The 26881-nt window shown below is 48.2% G+C and overlaps 1 protein-coding gene across 2 annotated transcripts in view; it reads right to left on the reverse strand.

The window, feature by feature from the left end:
• The window catches only part of LOC137418388 (uncharacterized), a 43219-nt gene that overhangs the window by 1226 nt on the left and 15112 nt on the right, over positions 1-26881 (reverse strand). The window contains exons 1-3 of one of the 2 annotated variants that reach the window (XM_068104447.2): positions 26212-26708; positions 15785-15906; positions 2551-3053 (exon numbers count right to left, since the gene is read on the reverse strand). In XM_068104447.2, the coding sequence (XP_067960548.2) occupies positions 2551-3053; positions 15785-15906; positions 26212-26322 (736 nt within the window). In that variant the 5' untranslated portion in view covers positions 26323-26708. Of the gene's footprint in view, positions 1-2550; positions 3054-15784; positions 15907-26211; positions 26709-26881 lie in introns of those variants that run through there. The other variant, XM_068104448.2, reaches the window with a different exon arrangement.

The following is a 26881-nucleotide window of genomic DNA, read 5'->3' on the forward strand; positions in this document are numbered from 1 at the left end:
CGCAGCTCAATGGAATACTGTTCTCCCCTATGGGCCGGTGCTCCTGCCTCACACCTAGCTCGGCTTCACGCTGTTGAAACCAAAGCTTTCAGAATCATTGGAATCTCCCGCGATGAAGCTAACTCCGAGGGCCTTTCACTCACTCACCGCAGGCAAGGTTGGTGGTCTTTCTGTCTTCTACCGACTCCTCTCCGGCCTTGCTCCCCCAGCTCTGTCTGTGCTCTGTCCCTCCAATATTCCTACAGGTCGCACAAGATCTGCCTGCAACCCTCTTATGGTTAAACTGCCAAAATCAAGACTCTCTGCTCACCTTCACTCTTTCATTCCCCTTTTCTCCCACCTCTGGAACAAACTACCCCACTCTCTTCAATCCCACTCCTCCCTCCAGGTCATTAAAACAGCTGTTCACCACCATCTCTTATCTTCCCCCATCCAAAACCTTGATCTTTTCTACCCCCACTAATTCACCCCAGATACACTTTTTTTGAAATTCCAACTTCTTTCCTGGAAGTCCTTGCAGTGTTCATATGTTTTATACCTCTCCCACCTCTCCCCAACCCTTCCCCGTCCCACATTTCTCCCGATGTCCCTGCTCTCAAATGTTGTGTTTGTGTCCTTCCCCCTCTCTCCCCATCTTGTCTACCGCTCCCCTTATTTTTGTGTTTTATGTGTCGGTTTGACTTTTTGTGTGATTAATGTTAGCTCTTTCACGAGCCTTGATCTTGTATACAAAAACAAACAAACAAAAAAAACCTTATGGACGGGTTCGGACAAAACTTGGTGGACATGTTGAGTGCGTGACAAGGACAAATTGATTCAATTTTGGTGAAGATCGGAATCTGATAATTTTTTAAAGTGATTCTTCACCATTGAGACATGGGACCAAAAATGATATAGAGCATACAACAACAACACAACATGCATATTAAAGGCCATTTTCCCTACTAGAGCGGGGGTTAGCCTTGCGGTCCCCATGACAATCTTCTCCATTTTGCCCTATTTTCTGCATCTCTCCTTGTTAACCCCCTTGCCCGCATTTCGTCTTCCACCATCTTTAGCCAAGTCTTTCTCGGTCTTCCCCGTCCTCTACTTCCTTCTACATTCATTTCTATCACTCTTCTCAACCAGTCACTTTCATCCTTCCTCAACACATGACCAAACCATCTCAACCTGTTCCTCTTCACAGCATCAATCACTGGCTCTATTCCCATCATCTTTCACAATTCATCATTTGTCTTCCTCTCTCTCAACGATACTCCGCACATCCGTCAAACCATTCGCATTTCCACCCTTTCCAACCTTCGATGCTGCTCTACGTTCATTACCCATGTCTCGCTTCCATAAATCATAACACTTCTCACACATGCAGCATACACCTTTCCCTTCAGATTCAACGACACTCCCCTCATCATCAGCACACCACTCAGTTCCCGAAACTTCTTCCATGCACATCTCACTCTAGCAACCGTTGCCGAGTCTGATCCACCTTCTCCATTCAGCATGTCTCCGAGGTAGCAAAATGTTTTCACACCTTCCAGATTCACGCCGTCTCCAAGATCCAACTCAACATTTCCTCCATCTGCAGCTCCCTCTGTGCACACCTTACATTTGAATGTAGCTGCCACACTGGTTAATGACCCTCTCAGACCACTACATTTTTGATGAACCCCCTCAGCGCACATTGTACATTGAATGGAGTTCACTCCGACACCCTTCCTACACACAGCACAGGGCCACTTCCCAGTTCTTTCCACCTCACCACATGCTTTACCACTTGCCATCACCTTCGTCTTTCCGATATTCACCTTCAGACCTTTTGTCTCCATACATTCCTTCCACTAGTTCATCTTTTCCTTCAGCCCATCCATACTTTCTGCAATCAACACCAGATCATCTGCATACAACAACTCCCACGGTAAACCCTCCTTTACGTTCTGAGCCAGCACCTCCATCACAGCTAGAAATAGTAGTGGACTTAGTACCGACCCCTGATGCACTCCCACCTTCACCTCAAACTCACCACTGTTCCTGTCCTTCATCCTTACAGCTGTGCATGCTCTTTTGTACATTGCCATCACTACTCTGATCAACCATTCCTCCACTCCTAACTTCCTCAATGCCCATGTCAATACTTTGCGTGGAACCCTGTCGTGCAAAAATGATATAGAGCATGATATTTCAAAAAGTTGTGAATGAGTTCTGACCAAACTTAGTAGATGAGTTAGTTCGGTGACAAGAAGAAGCCGATTCGATTTTGGTTAAGGTCCGGATCCAGATCCGGCCCATCAGTGGGATACAAAAGAAACCTGTTCAGCCTGGTGGAACTACCGAGTACCGTTCTTCAGTTTGTGATATTTTCTGTTAATTTATCGGTCATTTCTCGAAGTAACATGAATTTCTCCCAATGACTTAAATTCCTTCACTGCCGATTTGGCTGGACAGAGTAGATCTTTACTTGCAAAATCAATGCAATCATTTAAAACCGATGCAAAATGCTGGGATATACATCACTCTAGGAACAGTAAAACAAGGACATGGAGGATGACATACCTGATCGATTTAATTGGTTCCGCCTTTCAACTGTGGGATGCAAGCTGAAAAGTGCATCAAGCACATCAAGCACTCCATCATCATTCTCCTTCCCTTTGTCCATTACATTGTTGTTTTCCTGCACAATGTTCTTTTCAATATTTGCAACAAATGATTGCCTTGTGTCATTTCCCTCACTTTGAAGTTCTTCACCTCTTTCGGCATTTCCTCCATCCACCGTTATGTCTTCTCTCGTACTATTCAATTGTCCAATGCCTTTCTTTGCTCTATGTATTTCCAATCTTTCTTTCTCACTTGCAAATCCTCTTTTGGATCCCTTTTTTGAATTCAAAGTCAGCACTGTTTCTTCTTCCATGCGTAGTTTAGTCAAAATGATGTTTTCATTACCTTGCACTCCCACTTCTGAAACACTTTGCACCAATTTCTCATTTTCCTTTTGTTGTTTTCTTTTGAGAAGAGATTTATTTTGTACAAGAGATTTTCTGTTTTTTTCTTTTTCATAGCTTGGCAGAGGGAAGGAAGAAAATAGGAGGGAGGAAGAAGAGGGAAAGGAAAGGTGGTTTGTAAATTAAATAACTCTTCACATGGCATGCAAATATATTCATGATATGCTTTGGAAAGCTATAATTATAGGGACGTTACCTTTGGACCATGTACTACTGTATGTGAATTTTTTTTTTTAACACAAAGTCAAGGCTCGTAGAAGAGCTAGAACACAAAATGGATAAAGACACGGCAGAACAGAAGGAACAGCAGAAATAGATGGGGGAGATATACTGATATACCAACAGCAAGGTTGAATGAAAATATGAATGAATGATCGTTTTGAGGCCATTTTCCCCGCAAGAGCGGGGGTTAGCCTTGCGGGCCCCATGACAATCATGGTTCCCTGTTTGAGGCAATGTTTTTATGGCCGGATGCCCTTCCTGACGCCAACCCTTAGTCGCCTCTTACGATGTGCAGGGATACAGTGTACCTATTCTAAACTGGGGTACACACCGGGATCATTCATCCCAGCAAGCTGGTACTCAACAGCAAGGTTGGCGGAAAAAATGGAGACTTGACAAAAAGAGCGGTGGAGATGAATGAGGGACCATGTCAAACAAGTGGAACTGTGATGAGGGACCATGTCAAACAAGTGGAACATGAGGGACCATGCAAGGATGCATGTGGTGGAGAATAGGGAAACTGAGGCAAACCCTGAGGAAGGAAACACTGGAAATTTGGAAAGAGGTGGACTTGAAAGGAGGGGGCGGGGAGGAGAGTGCAATGCGGATAGAAAAAAAAATCATGCTTTTGGGTGTGGATGATCTGAAATGGTGGTGTGAATGAACAGCTGTAAAACCTAGAGGGAAGAAAGATATTGAAGAGAATGCGGAAGTTTTTTTAAATGTTTTTTTTGTTTGTTTGTTTTTTGTGTACAGAGTCCAGGCTTGTGTAAGAGCTAACACATTACACATGAGAACAGGCACAGACCCATGAAACATACAATAAATAAAGGGAGCGGGAGACAAGAGGGGGAGAGAGAGGAAAACATACAAGCACAACAACAATAGAGAACAGGGACATCAGTAGATCTGAGGAAAAGAGAGGGCCGGTGGGGAGGGAAGGGGAAGGGTTAAACGGTATAAAACAAATTGACACAACTAGGAATTTCAGGAAAGAAGTTGGAGATTGAAACAGGTGGATTTGGTGTGTTTTAACGGGGGAAGAAAAGATCAAGGTTTTGGAAGGGGGAAGATAAGAGATGGTGGTGAACAACTGTTTTGAAGACCTGGAGGGAGGAGTGGGATTGAAGAGAGTGAGGGAGTTTGTTCCAGAGGCGGGAGAAAAGAGGAGTGAAAGAGTGAAGGTGAGCAGAGAGTCTTGATTTTGGCAGTTACACCAGAAGAGGGTTGCTGGCAGATCTTGTGCGTCCTTCAGGAAAATTTGGGGGACAGAGCACAGACGGAGCAGGGGGAGCTAGGCCGGAGAGGAGTCGGTATAAGACAGAAAGACCACCAACCTGCCTGCGGTGAGAGAGAGAAAGGCCCTCAGAATCAGCTCATCACGGGAGATTCCAATGATTCTGAAAGCTTTGGTTTTAACAGCGTGAAGCCGAGCTAGGTGTGAGGCAAGAACACCAGCCCAGAGTGGAGAGCAGTATTCCATTGAGCGGTGGATGAAATCTTTGTATGTGGTGAGGAGCTCAGAAGTGCCCAGAAAGGACTTCGCACGATGGAGGATGCCCATACGGCGACTGGCTTTGGAGGCAAGCTTGGAAATGTGGTTTTCCCAGGACAGATCATGGCAGATAGTGAGACCGAAAAGCTTGAGTGACAGAACTTCTTCAAAAGGATTGTTCAGGAAGTAGCTGGGAGGGTTTACCAGATGGTCTTTATGGAGAGATAAAGTGAGAGTGTGAGTATAGTCAGGATTTAAAGTCATGTTCCACTTGTTTGACCAGTTTGTGATATTGCCCAGGTCTGCAGAGAGTGAAGAGGTTGCTGCCTGCTGATATGAGGGTTGAGATATGGAGCGGCAGAGAGTGGAGTCATCAGCAAAGAGATAGAGAGGATTTTCCAGAGAGTCGGAGAGATCATTAATGAAAATCAGAAAAAGCACAGGGCCCAGAACACTGCCTTGAGGAAGAGAAGAGATTATGTACCGTTGACTGAGATCCGGGTCGGGAAAATGACAGATGTCAGTCCAAATGAGTCACGGAAATCCTTTGTTGAGGTGCTACGGCTGTGCAAGAGGTACCCACATCCAGCCAGCTGGCATGATGACAGTTGAAGCCGCCACATACGAGGAAGAGAGAGTTGGGATGAGTGGATAGAAGTTGGTCCATGTTGTCAGACAGCAAGATGTAAATGGAGTCATCACTGTTTGGTGGACGGTACAGCACACATTTGAACAAAAGGTGGGAGCGGAGGGGAAGCCGCAGCTAGAGGTAGTCTTGGGGGTGTGGTGGGGAGAGGGCAGTGCAGGGAGAGTGAGGAAGAGAGTCTTTGATAAAGATAGCAACCCCACAACCAGGACGAGGCTCAGGTCTATCATACCAGAAGAGGGAGTAACCAGGGAGAGAAATTAAGGAATCAGAGACAGATTAACTCTGGTTTGTCAGAAGCAACCTGTATGGAGAGATCAGACAAGTTAGTTCCACAGATGCGAAAAAAGAAGGAATGAGCGAGTGGAGGTGAGCAAAGATATTGAAGAGAATGTGAAAGTTAGTTCCACAGGTGGGGAAAAAAAGAAGGAACAAATGAGTGGAGGTGAACAGTGATTTGGGGAGTTCCACCAAAAAGTATTACTGGTGGACTGTGTGTGCCCTGCAGATCCTGGAGGGGAGGAGAGGGGAGGAGAGAGAAAAAACACCAAAAGAGGAGAGGGTGCAAGACTCGAAAGAAGGACAAAAAAGACAAAGACCACCAACCTGTCTGAGATGTCAAAGTGATAGACCCATAGACTCAGCTTCATCGTGGGAGATTCCCATAATCTTGAAGGCTTTGTTTCCACAGCATCAAGCTGAGAAAGGTACAAGGCATGGCCACTAGCCCAGAGGGAAGAGCAGTACTTCATCAAGCTGCAGGCAAAGGCCTTGTAGGTGGACAATGGTTCAGGACTTCAGGTGTGCCAAGAAAGGACTCTGCATGATGGAGGATGCCCAGTGACCAACTTTTTGGAGACAAACTTAGAAATGATGTTTGTTCAAAAAAGGTCATTGCTGAAAGCAAAACCCAATGTTTGAGTGACTGAACTTATAGAGAATTGTAAAGAAAGTTGATGGGAGCATTTGCCAGATGGTCCTTTTGGAGAGAGTGGGAGAGATTTCTCAGGATTGAAAGACATGTTCCAAGTGTTTGACCAGCTTATGGTCCTATCAAGTTCTGAAGAGGGAAGAAGATACTGTCTGCCTATTTGAAGGATGAGAGAGATGTCACAGCAGAGGATAGAGCCATCAGCAAATCGACAAAAAGGATTTTCTAGAGTGTCATGAAGATCGTTGATGAAGATTAGGAATAGGACTGGGCCCAGAACACTGCCCTGGCATAGTCCAGCCTTGACAAGGAGAGGAGATGAAATGATTCTGTTGAGAGGCACACATTGGCTATGAGAGTAAGAGAAAGTCAGTAACCCATGGATCAAGATGCAACAGAACAAAATGTAAAGGAGAAAGGGAGCAGGGAAGCACCAACAGCAGGGTTCAGGGAGGGGATGGAGGAGGGGGGGGGGCGGGGGGGAACCCATGACCTAACACTAAGTACCCCCAGCACAGAAGCAAAATTTGGTGGAGATTGGCAGAGCCATGTTTTTTCTATGATTTTTAGATGTACACACATACACACAGAGAGTTGCTTTATTTTATACTAGCAGAGTTACCCGGCGTTGCTCAGACAATAAATAACCAGTCACGTGTGTGTAGTGGCCTTTTTATAGCCAGAGGAAGCCACGCCACTAGTCTAAATCTGATGTGCCCATGTTTTTTGTCGTGAAAAGTTACCCCCCATGAACCCTGTCTTCCCTCTCAGTCATTTCCTTAGGCTGTCCATGAGGCACAGCCGAACAAACAGGGTTATAGATAGGATTCCTGATTTCCTCCTTGTGCAAGTTCATTCACCCCACCACCTCCATTCCCCTCCATCCCCATAGCCCTTGGTAGTTTGTGAACCTGCTGCCCTGTGTCATTGAGCTCCTCCATAAGCCAAGACACCCCACACCCAGGAATCCTTATAGAACGGAGTGATTTGCCTCGAATTTCAGAATGAAAGTGCGATGGTGCAGGGAAAAGTGCTGTGGCTTTGTGCTGTGACAGCTCTCGCACCACTGATGCTCGTGGTCTGGTTTGCCCGTTCCGGTGCACTAAGCCTGCTGCAAGCTCCATTTTGGCAGGCCAGGCCAGACTGAGAACTCTGTACTGAAAGGCGTACTGACTCCATACATACTGAGACTGCCCCCACCGAATGGGAACACTACATTCACAAAGCAGTTACTCGATATTTGTTCAAGATAAAGATCATGTCATCATTTGATGAGGACCATGAAGCCCCATTATAGAAAATGAACATGTGTCGAATGTAGGGATATCAATTTGAGCCACTCAGACCTCATAAAACTGACAAATTTCCAAACTACACCAACGAGCAAATGTGAGAGCTGACTCTCAAAGAACGATGTTTTTTGGGGGGGGGTATTTTGATACTGAGAGAGGGTTAATTATTGCGGTGCCGAGGAGTTGGGAGCAATAAGGAGTGGGTTAACATTCAAAGATAATAAATTAAAAACAAATAGGGTTTCCTTTCCATTTAGTGAAATATGTCGGGAATGCCGAGATTTGAGTTTTAAATGGGAGTGCTCAGCACTCAGGAATTTGTTACTGGAGTTCGATGGAAAGTCAGTCGTGTTTTTGGTTTTGAAAGTTTATGTTCGATTTGAGGTTAGTGTTGAATTAAACATGAAAATTGCATGGTTAATTGAATAGTTAAGATAAGCAGGATGTCCCACAGCAAGGTTTTGGGTTAGTGCGAGGTTCTTCCTCAGGTTATGTGCACGAAGGTAGCGCTCCTGAGTGCTCGCCCAGCTACCACGAGAGCCGGGAACTGCTGGTGTAGTGTGTGGTGCTCCGTGGGGCAGTTTGCATGAACTGCAAGTTGGAATGTATTGAGGCACAAAGAAATCAAGAGAAACGCAGTAAATCCATTCCACATCAGGAGGAACATTCATCGCATCTCAACTCATTAATGCCTCACTCGATTCCACTCGATCACGACACTCCGCTATGTCATCTCACATGATGTGCACTGAACATAGTCATGTGATGCAACGTATTTGGATTTAATGACATAAAAATGAGGCCAGACACCATATCCCCCTCTCTCGAGAAATAAATATGCTGTTACTCAAGAGTTACAGCAAATATAACAGTTCGAAGAGAAAGCACTTAACTCCATTACTCTTATAATCGCAGACACATAACAATCATACGTGCAGTCATGCATGTATCCCAAGTAGCTATGGATTAATCTCAGGATACCATGTACATGCTCTATCTCCGTGGTTGCCAACCTGGGGGCCATGGTGTATTTATCGGGGGGCCATGGGGTAATTTGAACCATACTAAAAATTATCCTGGCTCCACGTGGAAGATGACCTCCGCTGTGCCCCCCTGACTGTGACTCAACCACGGATACCCCAATTGGTAGCTAAAATGCAATTTCTCGGCTTGAACATGTTTTTTATCATTACATGGATGTTTATTTACAAAATTATACCAGCATAGGGATGAACAAGCCAACAAAAACCGGACAGATCTGACACACAAAAACTGACAAATAGGGAATGTAAGATGCGAAAATTTGACAAAGGAAATAAATAACCCACTATGGTGCCGATAATACCGAATTCACACAAGGAAGTGAGCAAGAAAGGACTTTAGGGGGGCATGAGCTGGTCTTGAGCTGATGTTGGGTCAAAAATGGAGTTGTGGTCGCACAGAGCAAAGTGTGGCCTGGGGAGTGATGGTGATGAGGACACCAGGAGATGAGGGGATGGCGATGAAAATCGATGTCTCCGCAACTCTCCACAACCATCTCTTTTGTTGGCAGCGAAGAAACAGAAGGTGCCCATCCACAGTTTTTTTCACTTTGGATCAACCATGACTGGTCCCTTTTGGCCACATACTCCACATGACAGGGGGTGACGCTCTACTGCAGCACCCACCCCTATCTGGGACCTCCCCGTAGCACACTGGGCCGCTTATCCAGTGGTCTTTTCTTTTGCAAGCCTTCAGCAGAACTGCCATACTGTTCGTGGTGCTTTTAGAGCGTACATAATGCCCCGTAAAGTGCATCTAACGTGCTACTCTGGTGGTTTTCGGTGGCCACAAGCCCTCCACCTGGCCTCCCCTGTTACAGAAATTTCTCACAATACAACCTTGCCTAATTCTGATTTAAAGTGTACACTCACCGCCTCCTTGGTACACATTTTGCAATACAACTTACCTCTGACAATTTCCCTGATACAGTCATAAATCTAAACTACTTTATCCACACAATCCATACTATTCTTACCACATTCTAGCTCTTGATCCTTCTAGCTCTTGATCCACATTCAAGCTCTTGATCCAAATATTTGTGGGGCCTGGATCATACCACACCCGTGGGCAGGAGCCATGTCCAAATCCTGGTAGGTCAGCTCCCCAACTGCCAGGCACAATCCAATATTCCGGGGGGCGAGGAGGGAGGGGCAATGTCCCATGAGGTTTGATCCATGAACCTCCCTGCCCCCACCCCGTCCGAGTTCTGCAACCCTGGGACCAGGTCCCTCCAAGGCTGCTTTAAAGTTTATTTAAATTCAAATATAATACTGGCCTTGGGTATCTAATAATTGCTGCAGGAGAAGACAAAGTGGCTCTCAGGTCTTGCCCCTTTCTGCAGATGCTGATGGCCTTGAGCCCTTTGCCATTTCACACCCGACCTGGGATCCTCTGCAGCTGCAGACATTCATAAGTAGCACATACATGACAATCCCAATGCTATACACTCCCTCAGCCGCTGGACCAGCTTCATCGCTTGTTGGTGAATGATCAGTGACTTCGTAGACAGAAACCCACACCACCAAAGCTCCCAAGCATGTACCAAATGCAATCCAAATAGCAGTTAACATATAAATATCAATAACCAATCACATTTCTCATCTGTAATTGGAGGAAATAACCAATCAGCGCTCACCTAATCAATTACGCCATGGGGGTTAACTTTTGAACCTGCTAGTGGCAGTTTGAAACAAAGGGCTTACCTTACCTTGTGTATGTTTTTTGTTGTTGCTTTATGCACCTTTCTTTGGTTGGAAGAGCATGGGGGTTAAATATACAGGGTGTTTCAAAAAGATGGACCTGATTTGAAATCGCTATATCTCTGCAACCACGAACCGCCCATAAATGAACCTCTTACCACTTGAAAGGGCGGGGCATAGAGTTTCAAATGACCACCGCTAGATGGCTCTCCCAGCGCACCAACAGCCTCTAGCCTCAGTCGTTCGCAAGATGGCGACCCCGCAACACAAGGCGTTTTGCGTTCTGCATTTCAGCAAGACTGAATCCGTAATTGCGGTGCAGCATGCGTTTCAACGGCGTTTTGGCATTGATCCGCCAATGCCAAAGAGCATTCGTCATTGGCACTGACAATTTGAGGAAACAGGCTTTTTTTCCTTCTATTTTCTATACTGAATCGAGGCTCGTGAAAGAGCTGACAACCGCGAGGGAAAGACAGCACAGGAGGACCACGAGGGAAAGACAGTACAGGGGGACCACGAGGGAAAGACAGTACATGGGGACCACGAGGGAAAGACAGCACATGGGGACCACGAGGGAAAGACAGCACATGGGGACCACGAGGGAAAGACAGCACATGGGGACCGCGAGGGAAAGACAGCACAGGGGGACCACGAGGGAAAGACAGCACAGGGGGACCGCGAGGGAAAGACAGCACAGGGGGACCGCGAGGGAAAGACAGCACAGGGGGACCGCGAGGGAAAGACAGCACAGGGGGACCGCGAGGGAAAGACAGCACAGGGGGACCGCGAGGGAAAGACAGCACATGGGGACCGCTGTTTATGTAAGGGGGAGAGCCCAGGGCGACCACGCACTTCAGAGGAAAACGTGAGAAGAATTCAAGAGAGTTTTATGCGTAGCCCGCGCAAGTCCACTCGTCGTGCCAGCCGAGAACTTGCGATCCCTCATACGACTGTCTGGCGTTAAGGTGATGTTTAATCCTGAGGCCATACCGGTTGCAACTGGTACAGGCTCTTCGTACAGGTGACAAAGGAAAGCGTGTAGAATTTAGTGATGCGATGTTACAGAACATGGAAGACGACAGCTTCTTACCGCGTTTGATTTTTAGTGATGAAGCAATGTTTCATCTAAGTGGTAAAGTTAACTGTCACAATGTGCGCATATGGGAACTAGAGAATCCACACGAAACTGTAGAGCATGAGCGTGATTCCCCAAAAGTGAACGTGTTTTGTGCCGTTTCTCAAATAAAGGTTTATGCCCCTTTCTTTTTCGAGGGAAAAACAGTTACGGGGCAAACCTATCTCGAAATGCTGCAGAACTGGCTCTTTCCACAACTTAATGAAGATTCCGATGACTTCATTTTTCAGCAAGACGGAGCACAGACACTTTGGCACCTGCAGGTTCGACGTTTTCTAAATGACACACTGCCTCAACGTTGGATAGGTCGCACGGGACCCCAAGAGTTGGCGCTACACTCTTGGCCCCCAAGATCCCTAGACATTACACCCTGCGACCTTTTCTTGTGGGGATACGTCAAAGACCGTGTTTTTGTGCCACCATTAGCGACTAATCTGGATGAACTCAAAAACAGATTCACGGCAGCGGTGACTTCAGTGAAAGAAGACACTCTGAGAGACATTTGGGACGAATTCAACTACCGTCTCAATGTTGTCCTTGCAGCAGGTGGAGGGCACATAGAGCATTTATAAAATGGTAAGTAAAACTTGATAACTCATTAAACCATTTGTAACTTTTTGTGTAATTGTAACATGTTGCCATCGTGAAATATACTGCTTTGAAATTGGGTCCATCTTTTTGAAACACCCTGTATTGTGACGGACATTGCCTTTGGATAACCCCAAGAGGATGATGTGTCTCCGAGAGACCACGGACGCCGTTTGCAACTCTCAACTCTGGCCGGATCTTCGCGCCCAAAGTCTGTTTACCGTGTCGGTGACTTAAGCAAGGCAAAAGGGTAACCGTTCCGGTGGTTACACAACAGGCCTTAGTCAGTCAACCGAGCAGAACTAACGTTGTGTAACCACATCTGAGATTGGACTTGGATAACAAATCCGAGCTTGCCAAACATGTTAGTAGTCTTATGCGGCCATCAGAACGAACAGAATAAGTCAGGACACAATTTCTTCAGGAAATGGCTTTTAGAGGCAGTAATAAAAATCCAAGTATTTACGTCATGCATTTACGCATCCGATGTAGAAGGAAAAGATGAGTGATTGGCAAAAATGGAGTGATTGGCGAAGATGAGATGATAGAAAGAAATAGTTGGGATCAGGACACCTCACACTTGTTGATCGTGACAAAGAAGCTGATCGTGGATTACAGGAAGCAGGGGGGCAAGTACACCCCCATTAATATTGATGGGGCTGAAGTGGAGCACGTCGAGAGCTTCAAGTTCCTCGGTGTCCACCTCAACAAAAACCTAACTTGGAGCACACCTACTGACACTGTCGTGAAGAGGGCGCGAGAGCGCTTCTTCCCACTCAGAAGACTGAAATGGTTTGGTATGGGCCCCAAGATCCTCCGCAAATTATACAGCTGCACCATCGAGAGCATCTCGACTGGGTGCATCACCACTTGGTATGACAACAGTACAGCCCTCGACCGCAAAGCGCTACAGATGGTGGTGTGGACGATCGAGCACATCACTGGGGCCGAGCTCCCTGCCATACAGGACCTTTATGCCAGGTGGTGTCAGAGGAAGGCCTGGAAAATCACCAAGGATCTCAGTCACCCAGCCCACAGACTGTTCGCTCTGCTACCATCAGGTAAACGGTACTGGACTAACAGGCTCCGAGATAGCTTTTACCTTCAAGCCATAAGATTGTTAAACAGCTAACCAGAGGGCAATCCGGACTGTCTACACTCTACACTATCCCCACCCTGCACTGACTCTACGCATCTTATAGACTCTACTCACACCCACCCTTGCACATTCATCCTGTACATTATATTTGTATATTTTATTTTTTATTGTAGTGTATTATTATTGTGTATTATCGCTCTTTTTAAAATTTATTGCTTTTTTATTCTAAACGTTTTGCACTGATGGTTGGGCTTGTAAGTAAGCATTTCACTGTAAGAGGCATACCTGTTGTATCTGTTACATGTGACAAATAAATGTGATTTGATTTTGATTTGATTTGATTCTGGCTCCCATGTCCTGTATAACACTAGAAATCCTCCACACTCCGTTCCCCTCCCACTCCTTGCACAGCCATGGCACCGGCGTTTCCCCATAGACCTGTGACGTCACTCGCAGCACATATTCAATCCGTCTCCTGACAGGACGCCCGGGTGCTATAGATGAGGTAGAGGGTCCAGTGACGCAGCCATGAAACATGGGAACGGGGAAGCAAAGGTGTACAAGGGCGGAAGGTGAAGTAATAAGGAAGAGAGCAAAAGGAAGGAGATGGGAGATGCAAGGAATGAATCACAAAGAGGAATGGTGGGACGAGAAATGAATTGACAAAGCACGAAGAAGAGTGAAAGAAGAAATGCGAGCAAGCAAAGTGAAAGGAATGACACAGAGAAGGATGCAAAGGGAGAAAGATGAAAGGACCATCGCATTCATACGAATAATAATAATCAAGAGCCCATCAGAGTTCCCTCTCAAGCTGCAAAGCTTTAAATGTCCCAGTCTTTCTCCCTCCATTCCTCTTTCCAGAGGCAACTCAGATCTATCAACACAGACGTTAGACGGTTAAACTAAACAGCGACGAGTGGGCCTCAGGTTTTAGTGCAATATTTTGTCAAAGGCATTCATGAAACGGTTTGAAACGGTTTTGGGGGCTGCGAGGAAAATGTTAGTGTGTGCAGAAAATGTGCAGCAAATGCCTTGAGGAACAGCAGCAAAAGAAGGTGGAATGAGAAAAATGACAAATATGAGATTTCTAATGACACAATCACAACACAGATCTAACAATATGGATGTTAAGACAGTTAAACTAAACGGTATATGTAACTATGAAATAGCTGCTTTAACTATGGGAGGATCTCTTTTAGACTCCTCAAAACCACACCGATATATATATATATATGTATGTGTATATATATATATATATATATATATATATATATATATATATATATATATATATATATATATATATATATATATATATATATCTGCAACCCTCGAAAGGGTGGAAATGCGAATGGTTTGATGGATGTGCGGAGTATCGTTGAGAGAGAGGAAGACAAATGATGAATTGCAAAAGATGATGGGAATAGAGCCTGTGATGGATGCTGTGAAGAGGAACAGGTTGAGATGGTTTGGTCATGTGTTGAGAAAGGATGAAAGTGACTGGTTGAGAAGAGTGATGGAAATTAATGTAGAAGGAAGTAGAGGACGGGGAAGACCGAGAAAGACTTGGCTAAAGATGGTGGAAGAAGAAATGCAGGCAAGGGGGTTAACAAGGAGAGATGCAGAAAATAGGGCAAAATGGAGAAGATTGTCATGGGGACCGCAAGGCTAACCCCCGCTCTAGCGGGGAAAATAGCCTTAAAATGCATGTTGTTGTTGTTGTGTATCTGCAACCGTCAGGTAAACGGCGACTTTGTCGGCGGTGGCATAAAAAAGGAATGGAAAATAGGGTTATCTTGAGCTGGACAGTGGACATAGACAATAAGTGAGTCAACCTTTGGTTGAAAGTAATGGGCCAGTTATTTCCCCAGTTAATCAGACTCTCCAGGTCCTGATAGGCACTGGCCTGGACGCGGGATGAAGGAGACATGGTTCCTGGGTATATGTAGTGTACAGTGTTGAATGATCCGCATAAATGTTTAACTGTAAAAGAATACAATCATGCTGGATATTGATATATCTCAATAACCATGTAGGACACAACGCAGAACCCTGAGGAACAGCAGCATTAATATTATGGGCAGGGGCCGACTGTCCCTCATGTACCACAGAGATTTGGTGATTTGGAAGGAAATCAGAAATTGTAGCAAGCAATTTTCCAGAGATGCCATATGATTTTAACTTGTGGATAAGCCCCTTGTGCCACACTTTGTCAAAAAGCCTTTGAGAAGTCGAGAGCAACAACAATGGCTTCATCACGATGATCCAAAGACCATCACTATTGGACCTTCAATGTCGGTAGCCATACTGGGCATCAGCTAGGAGGTTGTGGGTTTCTATATGACTCGTGAGACTGAGTACTATGATCAGGAATTCCATGACTTTGCTCATAACGGTGTAGAAGCTAAGAGGCCGACTGTTGGCAGGATCTGGATTTTTTTTCTTTTGCCATATTTGCGGGATCAAAAATACAAGATTTAGTTGTTATAAATTATTTGAATGGCAAAACATTCAGTGCGTGTCATTGTAAAGTTTAGAAGAGTTTATCACACATATACACGCACAATCTTCTTTCATAAGTAAAAGCACCAGTATTTGCTGTTTTTTGAGTTTGTTAATTTTCAATCTCTATTTATTACCTTTTGCGTTTCCGCCATGCGAGCACTGCTTTTGCTGCAATCTGGCATGCACGCAAATAAGGGAAGAGCACACGGAGGCTTGCACGCTCTTGGCGCATAAACTCCACGTATGAAGGCGAAGTCTGGAAGCAGAGTGAGGAACATGGAAGCACAAAGAAAGGGTGATGTATGACTATGAAGTAAACTCCAGGTATGCTTTGTGGTAATGATGATGCCCATAAGAATGGTGCCGCAAGCATCTTTATGGGCACAGCTATCAAAACCTAAAGATCACATGAACAAATCTGACAGGAGGAATGTCAACGACAACATAGCATGCGAAGATTGTGAAGCCAAGTACAGTGGCTAAAAAAAAAAATATATATATATTGGATGTACCATTCCTTTTGCAGTGTTGGTGCTGCCAAAATAGTTTCTTGGCAAGGGTTCTACTGGGTGGTTTGCCATTGCCTTCACAGCATTTTTGTCTGTGCTCACTCCTTTTAAATGCTGAGCATTAAGCAAGGAAGTAGCACGTACCATTTTAAAAATGCTTTGGTATGGCCCAGCCATGGTTTGAACCACCGCCCTCCGACACTCAAAGCGGACGCTATAACCACTACGCTACTGAGTATGGTTATATATGTATGCTGTATATGTATGGCAAACCACCCAGAATAACCCTTGCAAAGAAACCAATCAGTTCATCTTTGCATCATAATATATACATATACCAAGTTTGCTCAAAATCCTATGACTAGTTTACAAGTTAGCGCAGTAAAAGGGACCTCTGACCTCTGGACCCTATAAGATAATCAGTTAATATTTGCATCATTATACATAACTGTACCAAGTTTTCATTTCAATCCATTCAGCTGTTCACAAGTTATCACATTTTACCTGACATGACCTCTGACCTCTGACCTCTGGACCCTATAATATAATCAGTTAATATTTGCATCATTATACATAACTGTACCAAGTTTTCATTTAAATCCATTCAGCTGTTCACAAGTTATCACATTTTACCTGACATGACCTCTGACCTCTGGACCCTATAATACAGACTTGGCATTTAATATGGAATGTTTTTTTTTTCTTGACTTGTGTTTACTTTCTGAACTCAGTATATCAATCTGGTGAGTTTATTTTACCCTTCGGTGATGTCTTTGTTGAAAGAACCATGTCACTGATTGTCTTTCGCAGCAGGAAGTCAATAACAGGATTATATCACAGGTGGCGTGGCAAAATGTAAGGACAGGTACATTTGACGATTGGCTTCACAATCAGGTATATAAGGGTTGTTGCGTTCTGTATTAGTGGAAAACAACTGCTGCACGTCTACAAAAGTTATTGCCGCTTTCTCTGGAGAAGGTCCGTCAACTTGACAATGCTGTTTGTCATGGAGTGGTGGCTTTACGAAATTCTGGCATGAAACAGCGTGCTATTGCTCGGCAGTATGGCATCACTCAAGGTCAGGTGTCAAAGATCCTGAAACGAAATGCTCAGAGGGGTGTCCCAACTCCAATACCGAGGCCAGGACGTCCATGCAGAACCACAAGGAGAGATGATCGCCAGCTGCACCGGTTAGTCTGCAATGGCCATACCAAGTCAGCTAATCGGCTTGGGGCTGAATGGCAGCAACTGACAAATGTGCCTGTATCCAGAAGGCTAGTCAACCAACGACTGGTTCAAGCAGGCTATCGTGCCAGGCGTCCCCTGAGAAAGCCACGCCTGACCAGACAACACAGCCAGTGCCGATTGCAGTGGGCCAGAGAGCACCGTCAATGGCAGCCAGGACACTGGAATCACGTGACCTTCAGTGACGAGTCTAGATTTCTGGTCTCTCGTCAAGATGGCCGCATCCGAGTGCGCAGACAAGTGCATGAAGCCCACAACGAAGATTGTATAGTGCCAAGAGTCCAAGCTGGAGGTGGTGGGGTGACCGTTTGGGCAGCTTTTCATGCAGGGGGCAAAACTGACCTGGTTGTTCTGAATGGAAACCTGAACCAGTTCAAGTACAGGGTCATTCTGGAAGAAACATTGCTTCCATTTGCTCATGTAGCCTTTCGAGGAAACTGTCTTCCAAGATGACAATGCACAGCCTCATCGTGCTCGCATGATCCAACACTTTCTTGCTGATCGTGGTGTAGAGCATATGGAGTGGCCTGCCATGTCCCCGGATATGAATCCGATAGAGAACTTGTGGGCAGAATTAACGCGTCAAATCGACAACTTGGACCAGCAGCCTGCCTCTGTGCGTGAATTGCAGCAGACTATTGTCACTGCATGGCAAGCGATTCCTGTCCAAACCTTGGCAAATCTCGTGAACAGCATGCCTCGACGTGTACGTGCTCTCCTGAATGCTCGTGGGGGTTACACGAAGTACTGAACTGTAATTTTACTGTCCGTAATCCCAGTCATAATTTAGCTTTTGTTTTTGTTGAAATTTTTTTTTGGCTAATGTGCACAATAAAGAGATACTTCTGGAAAATGTACAGAAGTTTAACACAGTACTGTCCATGAATTGAGTTCGATATCAGTTTACATCACTTTCAAGGATCAATTTATTTGCTTCGAAATGTCAAATGTGGTTTTTGTTTCTTTTAAAGGTCACATTAACAAAATCTAGAATAATTTCAACACAATTCCAATGAACTTTTGGTTCTAAGTCATCTTGAAAAGTAAGTTCACCCCTACAAAAAAAAATTCCATATTAAATGCCAAGTCTGGATAATCAGTTAATATTTGCATCATTATACATAACTGTACCAAGTTTTCATTTAAATCCCTTCAGCTGTTCACAAATTATCACATTTTACCTGACATGACCTCTGACCTTTGACCCCAAAATTTAATCAGTTAATCTTTACATCATTATGCATGCTTGTACTAAGTCTTACTTAGATCCCTTCAGCCGTTCTTAAGTTATCACGGGAACGAAAAGCTATCACGGACAGACAACAGGATGAGCGGATGGACAAACCGAAAACAATGCCTCCAGCGACGACAAAAATGTGTGGATATACTCATTCCTATATCTCAGAAAGAATTACAAGCAGTTTTCCTTGCGATTGATTTAATACATTTCATGGAATGTTTTAATGAGCGATTAATTACTTAGAGAGTGAAATATGGATAAATGTCTTGGGGAACATGGTTTACATTGATGTCGTAAGGCCCAAACATAACCAATCGCGTCCGGCCACACTTGCCTGGCCTATGATTGGCCCCAACCTCTCCAAAGCAGTGCATACTGGCCCTTGAGATCACTAGTTGACAACCCTTGAGGACTTGTCGAGTTAGTAGTGACGCATAAGCTTAAGCTGGCAAATGAATTCGCCAAGTTTTTACTCGTGAGTTTGTTTTACAGTGACATGAAGCCGACTGCTGTTTGTCTTCTGAGAAGTCCAGTCGGTTGAATGTAATGGATGACAGTTGGCGATACATAGCTGGGAGTTAAAGTTTAATCATACTGTGGCGGACACAAAAGCCCACTGGCGTGGTGACATCATTCCACGCACCAAGTGGGCGGTGGCCACGCCCGAGGGGTAGGCGTGGCCTCATGATATACACCGGGCGACCAGCCCGGAACATTTCAGTGTTACAGTGTAGTCTTACAATAAAGACGTTTATATGTTACCGCTTGTCCGCTTCCTCCTTGCTCACAAGCAGCGCGCGTAACGCCGCGCTTTACTGGTGACCCTCGACGTTGGATCTGCCGGAGCGATCCTTCCACACGCGACGCCATCGCCATGGCCGACTTCGTCAAACTTCCGGAATTTTGGGAGGCTCAGGCCGAAGTCTGGTTCGTCCAGGCCGAAGCCCAATTTCAGCTTCGGCACCTCACCGGCGATGACACGCGCTATTGCCACGTCGTCGCCTCCCTCGGGCCCGGCACGGCCGCTCGAGTTGTGTCCGTCCTTCGCCACCCACCGAAAGGCCACAAGTACGAGGCACTCAAGCGGCTACTCCTAGCCACGTTCAGCCTCACGGACGACGCACGGGCCGACCGCCTCCTGGATCTCCCCGAGCTCGGTGAGACGCGCCCGTCGGTCCGAATGGACCATATGCTGTCACTGTTCGCTATTCCGGGCGCTTTTCCGTCGCCAACTTCCAGCGCAGGTTCGCCTCGCGTTGGCCGGGACCGGGCTAACGGAACCCCGAGCATTGGCGGCCGAGGCGGACAAGTACTTCGCCGCTTCGGACACGCGGGCGAGCGTCGGCGTGGCCGTCACGGCCTTCGACGCTGATGTTCAGCAGCGCGCTGATGTTCAGCAGCACGCTGATGTTCAGCAGCATGCTGATACGCACCTCGTGAACGCCGCCACGCCCCCCGCCACGGCGAAAACCGCCACCGCAGGGAAACCCGTCGACTCCACCGGCCTGGCGGAGCCAGCCGCGCTCCTCCAGCTCCACCACCTGGTGCTGGTTCCACGCCAAGTTCGGCCACGAAGCTCGGCGGTGTCATCCGCCGTGCTCCTTCAACGGGTCGGGAAACGCCCGGGCCGGCGCTCAATAGTGGCGATGAGCGCCGGCCGTTCGAGCAGCCTGCTGTTCATAACGGACACCTTCTCCGGGCGCCGTTACCTGTGCGACACGGGAGCGCAGGTGAGTGTCATTCCCGCCGGCACGTCAGACAAGCACGCCGCGGGTGGGGGCCCCGCGCTGCTTGCCGCGAACGGGACGCCCATCCGTACGTACGGAAAACGCTGCCTCTCTCTGCGGTTTGGAGGGCAGGTTTTCCGATGGACGTTCGTCACCGCCGACGTGCCCATGGCACTGCTTGGCGCGGACTTCCTGTGCGCTAATGGGCTCCTGGTCGACGTCAAGCGCAGACGGCTTGTCCAGGCCGAGACGTTCAGCTCGCTCGCTTGTGCGTTGCCCAGCTCAACGAGCGGCTTGCCAAGCGGCTTGCCGAACGATTCGGTTCCGGCCACGTTGGTCTGTACGCTTCCGGCAGCGGACGCATTCACCCGCCTCCTCGCCGGCTTCCCGGCCCTCACGCGGCCCACCTTCTCGGCGGGGGCCGTCAAGCACGGGGTGGCCCATCACATCCCCACCGTCGGGCCACCGGTCTACGCCCGGGCACGCCGCCTCGAGCCGAAGAAGCTGGCGGTGGCAAAAGCGGGGTTCGCTACCCTGGAGCGACTCGGCATCGTTCGGCGCTCACAGAGCGCTTGGGCGTCGCCGCTGCACATCGTGCCGAAGCCCGGCGGGGGATGGCGACCGTGCGGGGACTATCGCCGTCTCAATGACGCCACGACTCCCGACCGCTACCCCGTCCCCCACATTCAGGACTTTTCCGCCCGTTTGGCGGGCAGGTCCTTCTTCTCGAAGGTGGACCTCATACGCGGCTACCATCAGGTCCCCGTCAGGCCGGAGGACGTCCCGAAGACGGCGGTCATCACGCCATTCGGACTCTTCGAGTTCCTGCGCATGCCCTTCGGTCTGAAGAATGCGGCTCAGGCATTCCAGCGACTGATGGACAGCGTCCTGCGCGACTTGGATTTTGTCTACGTCTACCTGGACGATATCCTCGTCGCCAGCGCGTCCCGCGAAGAGCACCTACGCCACCTCCGCACGCTCTTCGAACGCCTGGGCCAGCATGGCCTGATTGTGAACCCCGCAAAGTGCCGGTTCGGCGCCGCCACAATCGATTTTCTGGGGCACCGTGTCACCAGGCACGGAGCCGTCCCCCTGCCGGCCAAGGTGGAGGCGGTGAAGGGGTTTCCGCGCCCCCGCACGATCAGAGGGCTGCAGGAGTTCCTGGGCATGGTGAACTTTTACCATCGGTTCCTGCCCCGTATCGCCCAGCTCCTGCGCCCCCTGCACGAAGCTCTCCGAGGTAAGCCGGGAAAAGGCGACGTTACCTGGACCGAGCAGATGGACACGGCGTTCACGGGCGCGAAGCTCGCCTTGGCTAACGCCACCATGCTCGCGCACCCGGCGCCCGATGCACCGATCGCCCTCACCACCGATGCCTCGGACTACGCGGTGGGCGCGGTGCACGAGCAATGGGTGCGTGGAGCTTGGCAACCGCTGGCGTTCTTTAGCCGGCAGCTTCGCCCGCCCGAACGCCGTTACAGTACCTTCGACCGCGAGTTGCTCGGACTTCACTTGGCGGTCAGGCACTTCCGCCATCTGCTCGAGGGCCGGGCGTTCACTGCCTTCGTCGACCACAAGCCGCTGATCTTCGCGATGGGCAAGGTCACCGAGCCGTGGTCGGCCCGGCAGCAGCGTCACCTCTCGGCCGTGTCCGAGTACACGACGGACATCCAGCACGTCGCGGGGAAGGACAACCCGGTGGCGGATTGCCTTTCCCGGGCCGTCGCCCACGCAGTCCACCTCGGCATCGACTATGCCCGGATGGCAGCGGACCAGGCCGCTGACCCCGACGTCCAGGCCTTGCGGACCGCCGTCACGGGCCTCCGCGTCACCGAGGTGCCGTTCGACGGCGCGGGCACGGCCCTCTTGTGCGACGTCTCCCTCGGGCGTCCTCGCCCCATTGTGCCCGCGGGCTGGCAGCGCCAGGTGTTTGACGCCATCCACGGCCTGTCCCACCCGGGCGCGAGGGCCTCCCAAAGGCTGATCGCCGACAAGTTCGTCTGGCATGGCCTCCGGAAGGCCGTCCGCGGCTGGGCCAGGACGTGCCTCGCGTGCCAGCGCGCCAAGGTGCACCGGCACACCCAGGCCCCGTTGGCCCCGTTGGCCCCGTTCACGGTGCCGGAACGCCGGTTTGACCACGTCCACGTGGACCTGGTGGGACCTCTGCCCCCCTCGCGGGGTTTCACCTACGTCCTCACCATGGTGGACCGCACCACCCGGTGGCCGGAGGCCGTGCCCTTGGCGTCGACAACGGCGGCCGATGTCGCGCAGGCTTTCATCGCCACCTGGGTCGCCCAGTTCGGCGCCCCCTCAGACATCTCATCCGACCGCGGCCCCGAGTTCACCTCGGAGCTCTGGGGGGCGGTTGCGCAGGGGCTCGGGGTCCGTCTGCACCGAACCACGGCCTACCACCCCCAGGCTAATGGCCTGTGTGAGCGATTTCACCGCTCATTGAAGGCCGCGCTCCGGGCCACCCTCCGCGACGGCGGCTGGGTCGACAGGCTCCCCTGGGTCCTGCTGGGCCTCCGGACGGCGCCCAAGGAGGACCTGCGCGCATCCGCGGCGGAGTTGGTCTTCGGGCAACCGCTGCGGGTGCCGGGCGAGTTCCTCCCCGACTCCACGGCACCATGGTCCGCGGCACAGCAGCGCTCCGCTCTGCAAGAGACCGCCCAGAGGTTCGCCCCGGTGCCAACGGCATGCCACGGGCACCCACCGACGCACGTCGCCCCGGAGCTTCGCACGGCGGAGTACGTCTTCGTCCGCCACGATGCCCATCGGACACCACTGCGGCCCCCGTACGACGGGCCTTTCCGCGTGCTGGAGACCGGGGCGAAGCACTTCACCCTGGACATCGGCGGTACTCCTGACCGCGTTTCGGTAGACCGCCTCAAGCCGGCCCACCTCGATGTGGACCATCCACCGCCAGTGGCCCGACCCCCACGTCGGGGCCGCCCTCCTGCGGGCGGACCCCCGGCACCGCCCAGCCCCACCGCCCCCTGGTCCCGCACCCACCCCAGGGGCAGCCAGGGGCATCCCACCTGGCATCCCTGCACCCCGGACGCCGCCGATCGCCAGGGGGCGCTTCGGCCGGGTCATTCGTCTGCCCCGCAAACTGGCCCTCCAGGTGCGCGGGAATTCTGGGGGGGCGCGTGTGGCGGACACAAAAGCCCACTGGCGTGGTGACATCATTCCACGCACCAAGTGGGCGGTGGCCACGCCCGAGGGGTAGGCGTGGCCTCATGATATACACCGGGCGACCAGCCCGGAACATTTCAGTGTTACAGTGTAGTCTTACAATAAAGACGTTTATATGTTACCGCTTGTCCGCTTCCTCCTTGCTCACAAGCAGCGCGCGTAACGCCGCGCTTTAATACTGTGTATAATTCAGCTAATGTGTTTGTTTCTTTGACTTGTATGTATTCCTAAACCGCTGGACAGAATGAGTTCAAACTTTGTGTTTGTACTGTTGTTGTTCCCGGGAAGGCTATAGGCTTATAAAATACAGTATTTCATAGTTGCGGCACTTCCGAAGCCATTGTTATGTCATCGCTGGTACCCATTGTGGCACGTCCCCCAACCTCAGTGGTTGTTTGTCTCGTCTGACAGTCATTTGTTGTGTCTCGTGTATTTGTTTGTACGTCCACGTGTGTGAGATGCGTGTCGTTGCTTGTTATCTCCATTTGCGGGTTTCACGAGGTGGAACGGAGTCCTCCCAAGACTCAAAGTATCCACCTCCACTTCGATAAGGGATCACCGTTCATGGACCATGCTGTTCAGTCCACCATTGGAGATTTCTTCCCTCTCCTTTGGCCTCACAAAAGTGTGTGCCTGTTTGTCTGAGCTCCACTTCGGGTCTTATAACGTGTTTTTTTAAAATTTAAGGTAGGTTACGTGCAGGAAGACACGTACGTTTCATTGTGTAAGCATTTCATTCCTACATAAATTTTGATGGTCTCATTCAAAAATTCAAAGAGCTAGGCCTAATGTTTATATATCGTCAATTCCATTTGAAGTTTTGACATCAAATTTCAACTTAGTGACTATTTGTGTGAATAAATTAAAAATAATTAAAAGAGCAAAAAAACATTAGAAGCAGTTTTCTTTGCACCGCCACCACTTGTACCACGACAAAATAATTTTCCCAGAAAACGGAGCACAGACGGCAATAGGATGCTCAGAATACAACAAAGAGCACATAGAACCCTAGATTTCTCTGGGTCCACCTAAGGGCTGTGTTTCCTTGTGTCTTACATATCATTGCCAAAGAAAGGAGATGAAAGCCAAAGTTCAAATCACCGAACCATTGCGTTGATATCACATGCTGATAAGATATTACTAAAGATCATTCAACACGGAATATAATAAATGCCCATTGAACAAACAGGTTTCAGAAGAGGAACTAGAGATCAAATCGCAAATCTGAGGTGGATCATGGTGAAAGGAATGTCAAAAGAAGGTGTATCTTCGGGTGGTTCTTAGCTAAATAAGGCAAAAACAAAATTTGAATTGTTTCACTCCTAACCGTTAATTTTTTTGTTATTGAGGTAAAAATTCTGCATGTGAAATATTTTTTGAATACATCAAGTTTTAAGGGTTGCACAGTGACTCATGGTTGCCAGCCACTCATTTGTGCCTGATAAGCGTCGATTTCCTGCAACCGGGAAACCTCTTGCGATGTTGTGTCACAACTTGAAGCAGATACTGGGTTTGCTGTTCATCCCTGGTCAAGAGACGATTGTACTCTTCAATGAGAGCAACTGCATACACCAGAATACAGCTGTACTGTATTCAATTTACTTAAAAACAACTTTAAAATGTGCAGTACATAGCAAGGTCATAGGTCAACTGTAATGGTCAAAATCACAAGTATAGCAGTGGAGAATAAATAATCAACTCCAAACATTTATGCGAGCCAAATATGTTAAATTACAAACTCCGTGTGCAACCCATAAATTTCGTCCAAATGGCTTAAAATTTCACAACGGTTTTTTCATACATACAAAAAATTTTAAGTGACTTTTGTAACTTTCATTTTTAAGAACCACCCTAGTGTATTTGTTTTATAGATAATAGCAAAGCTTTCGATTATGTTTACGATGAATTGATGTGGATTACGTTGAGATAAATGGGGATGTCAGAGAACCTGACGTGTCTGATAAAAACCTTGTACATTAAACAATAAGCTCGAGAGTATGGAGAGACAGAGTGGCTTGGAATTGGAAAAGGGGTCAGACAGCTCGAGGTGTATCGTCTCCCCTTGTTCGATCTGTATAATGAGTACATCATGAGGATATCAAACTTGGAATGAAAAGGATGGAGTCGGGATTGGAGGAGGATGTATCAACAACCTAATTAATGCTGTCGGTACCACTCTGTCAGCAGAACATAGAGGATTTGATAAAATCTGCTGCAGACAGTGAAAAGTTGGTCTTTATTTAAACCTAAAAACGACTAAAATCTTGTCAACTGAGAATATTGATGAAAATGTTCAGATTGGGAGACGATCACATGGAAATAGTGGAAAGTTTCATCTTCCTGGGTTCTAAGATTGAAGTGAATGGAGAATGTGGAGGAGAAATTAATAAACGGTTGGCGTTGGGGAGAACATCAACGTGAGGATGGACAAAAATCTGGAAAGACAAAGATGTGACAAATCAAACCAAGGGGAGGCATAACCCCCGTCGACCTGTGGTGGCTTACTAGTCCACCGTGTACACTCAGAGCGCTCATAGTAAAACAGAATTAATGGTCGTACATTGGACACAGGCATGTAGAAAATAAAAATCTGGAAAAATCCACCATGCTGACTCTGGTTGAGGGAAGCAGGGGAAGAGGCAGACCTTGTACGTGCTGGATGAATGGAGTAAACGCGTAAAGGCCGCAGCCAAGCCGTCTCCGCCAGAGCTTCGGGAAGTAGTGCAGGATAGGGATGTTTGGAGAAATATGATCATGAATGGCTGTTTGTTTCATGAGCAAGCATCTTGCTTGATTCAAAGCGCTCAAGCTAGCACTCCAACGGAACTGAGCGCTCGGTACCGCTTAACAAAATGGCGGCCTCCAACATAAACAGTGCTGTCGTGGTACTCCAACAAATACTGTCTCGGTCGTCATTTTCAGTTTTACTCGATCCTTTCTTGTGATCAACTTCCCCCAAACGAATTGATTGTGTTAGCAGCTAAGTAGCGGCGAAAAAAGAATACTATTTGAAGGCGAAGATAAATAAATGGAGGGTTTGAAGAGGAAAGACTCCCGCCAAGCCTATGTATGTATCGGCACCTCCCTTCACTTACCAAAATTGGCTTTATACGGAACGGCTAGCTTGGCAAGCAATCGCAAGCTGCATGCTAATGGAACACCCCAGGAGTCGAACACGACTTGACAGAACGAGATACACGTATATATTCCGGTTAATATATCCGAGACGACGTTTTAATATATATATATATTGTGGCGGACACGAAAGCACTGGCGTGGTGACATCACCCCGCACACCAAGTGGGGTGGGCCACG

The sequence above is a fragment of the Myxine glutinosa genome, chromosome 14 (genome assembly GCF_964187855.1).
Source record: "Myxine glutinosa chromosome 14, kmMyxGlut1.1, whole genome shotgun sequence".
In the NCBI taxonomy this organism is placed as follows: Eukaryota; Metazoa; Chordata; class Myxini; order Myxiniformes; family Myxinidae; genus Myxine; species Myxine glutinosa.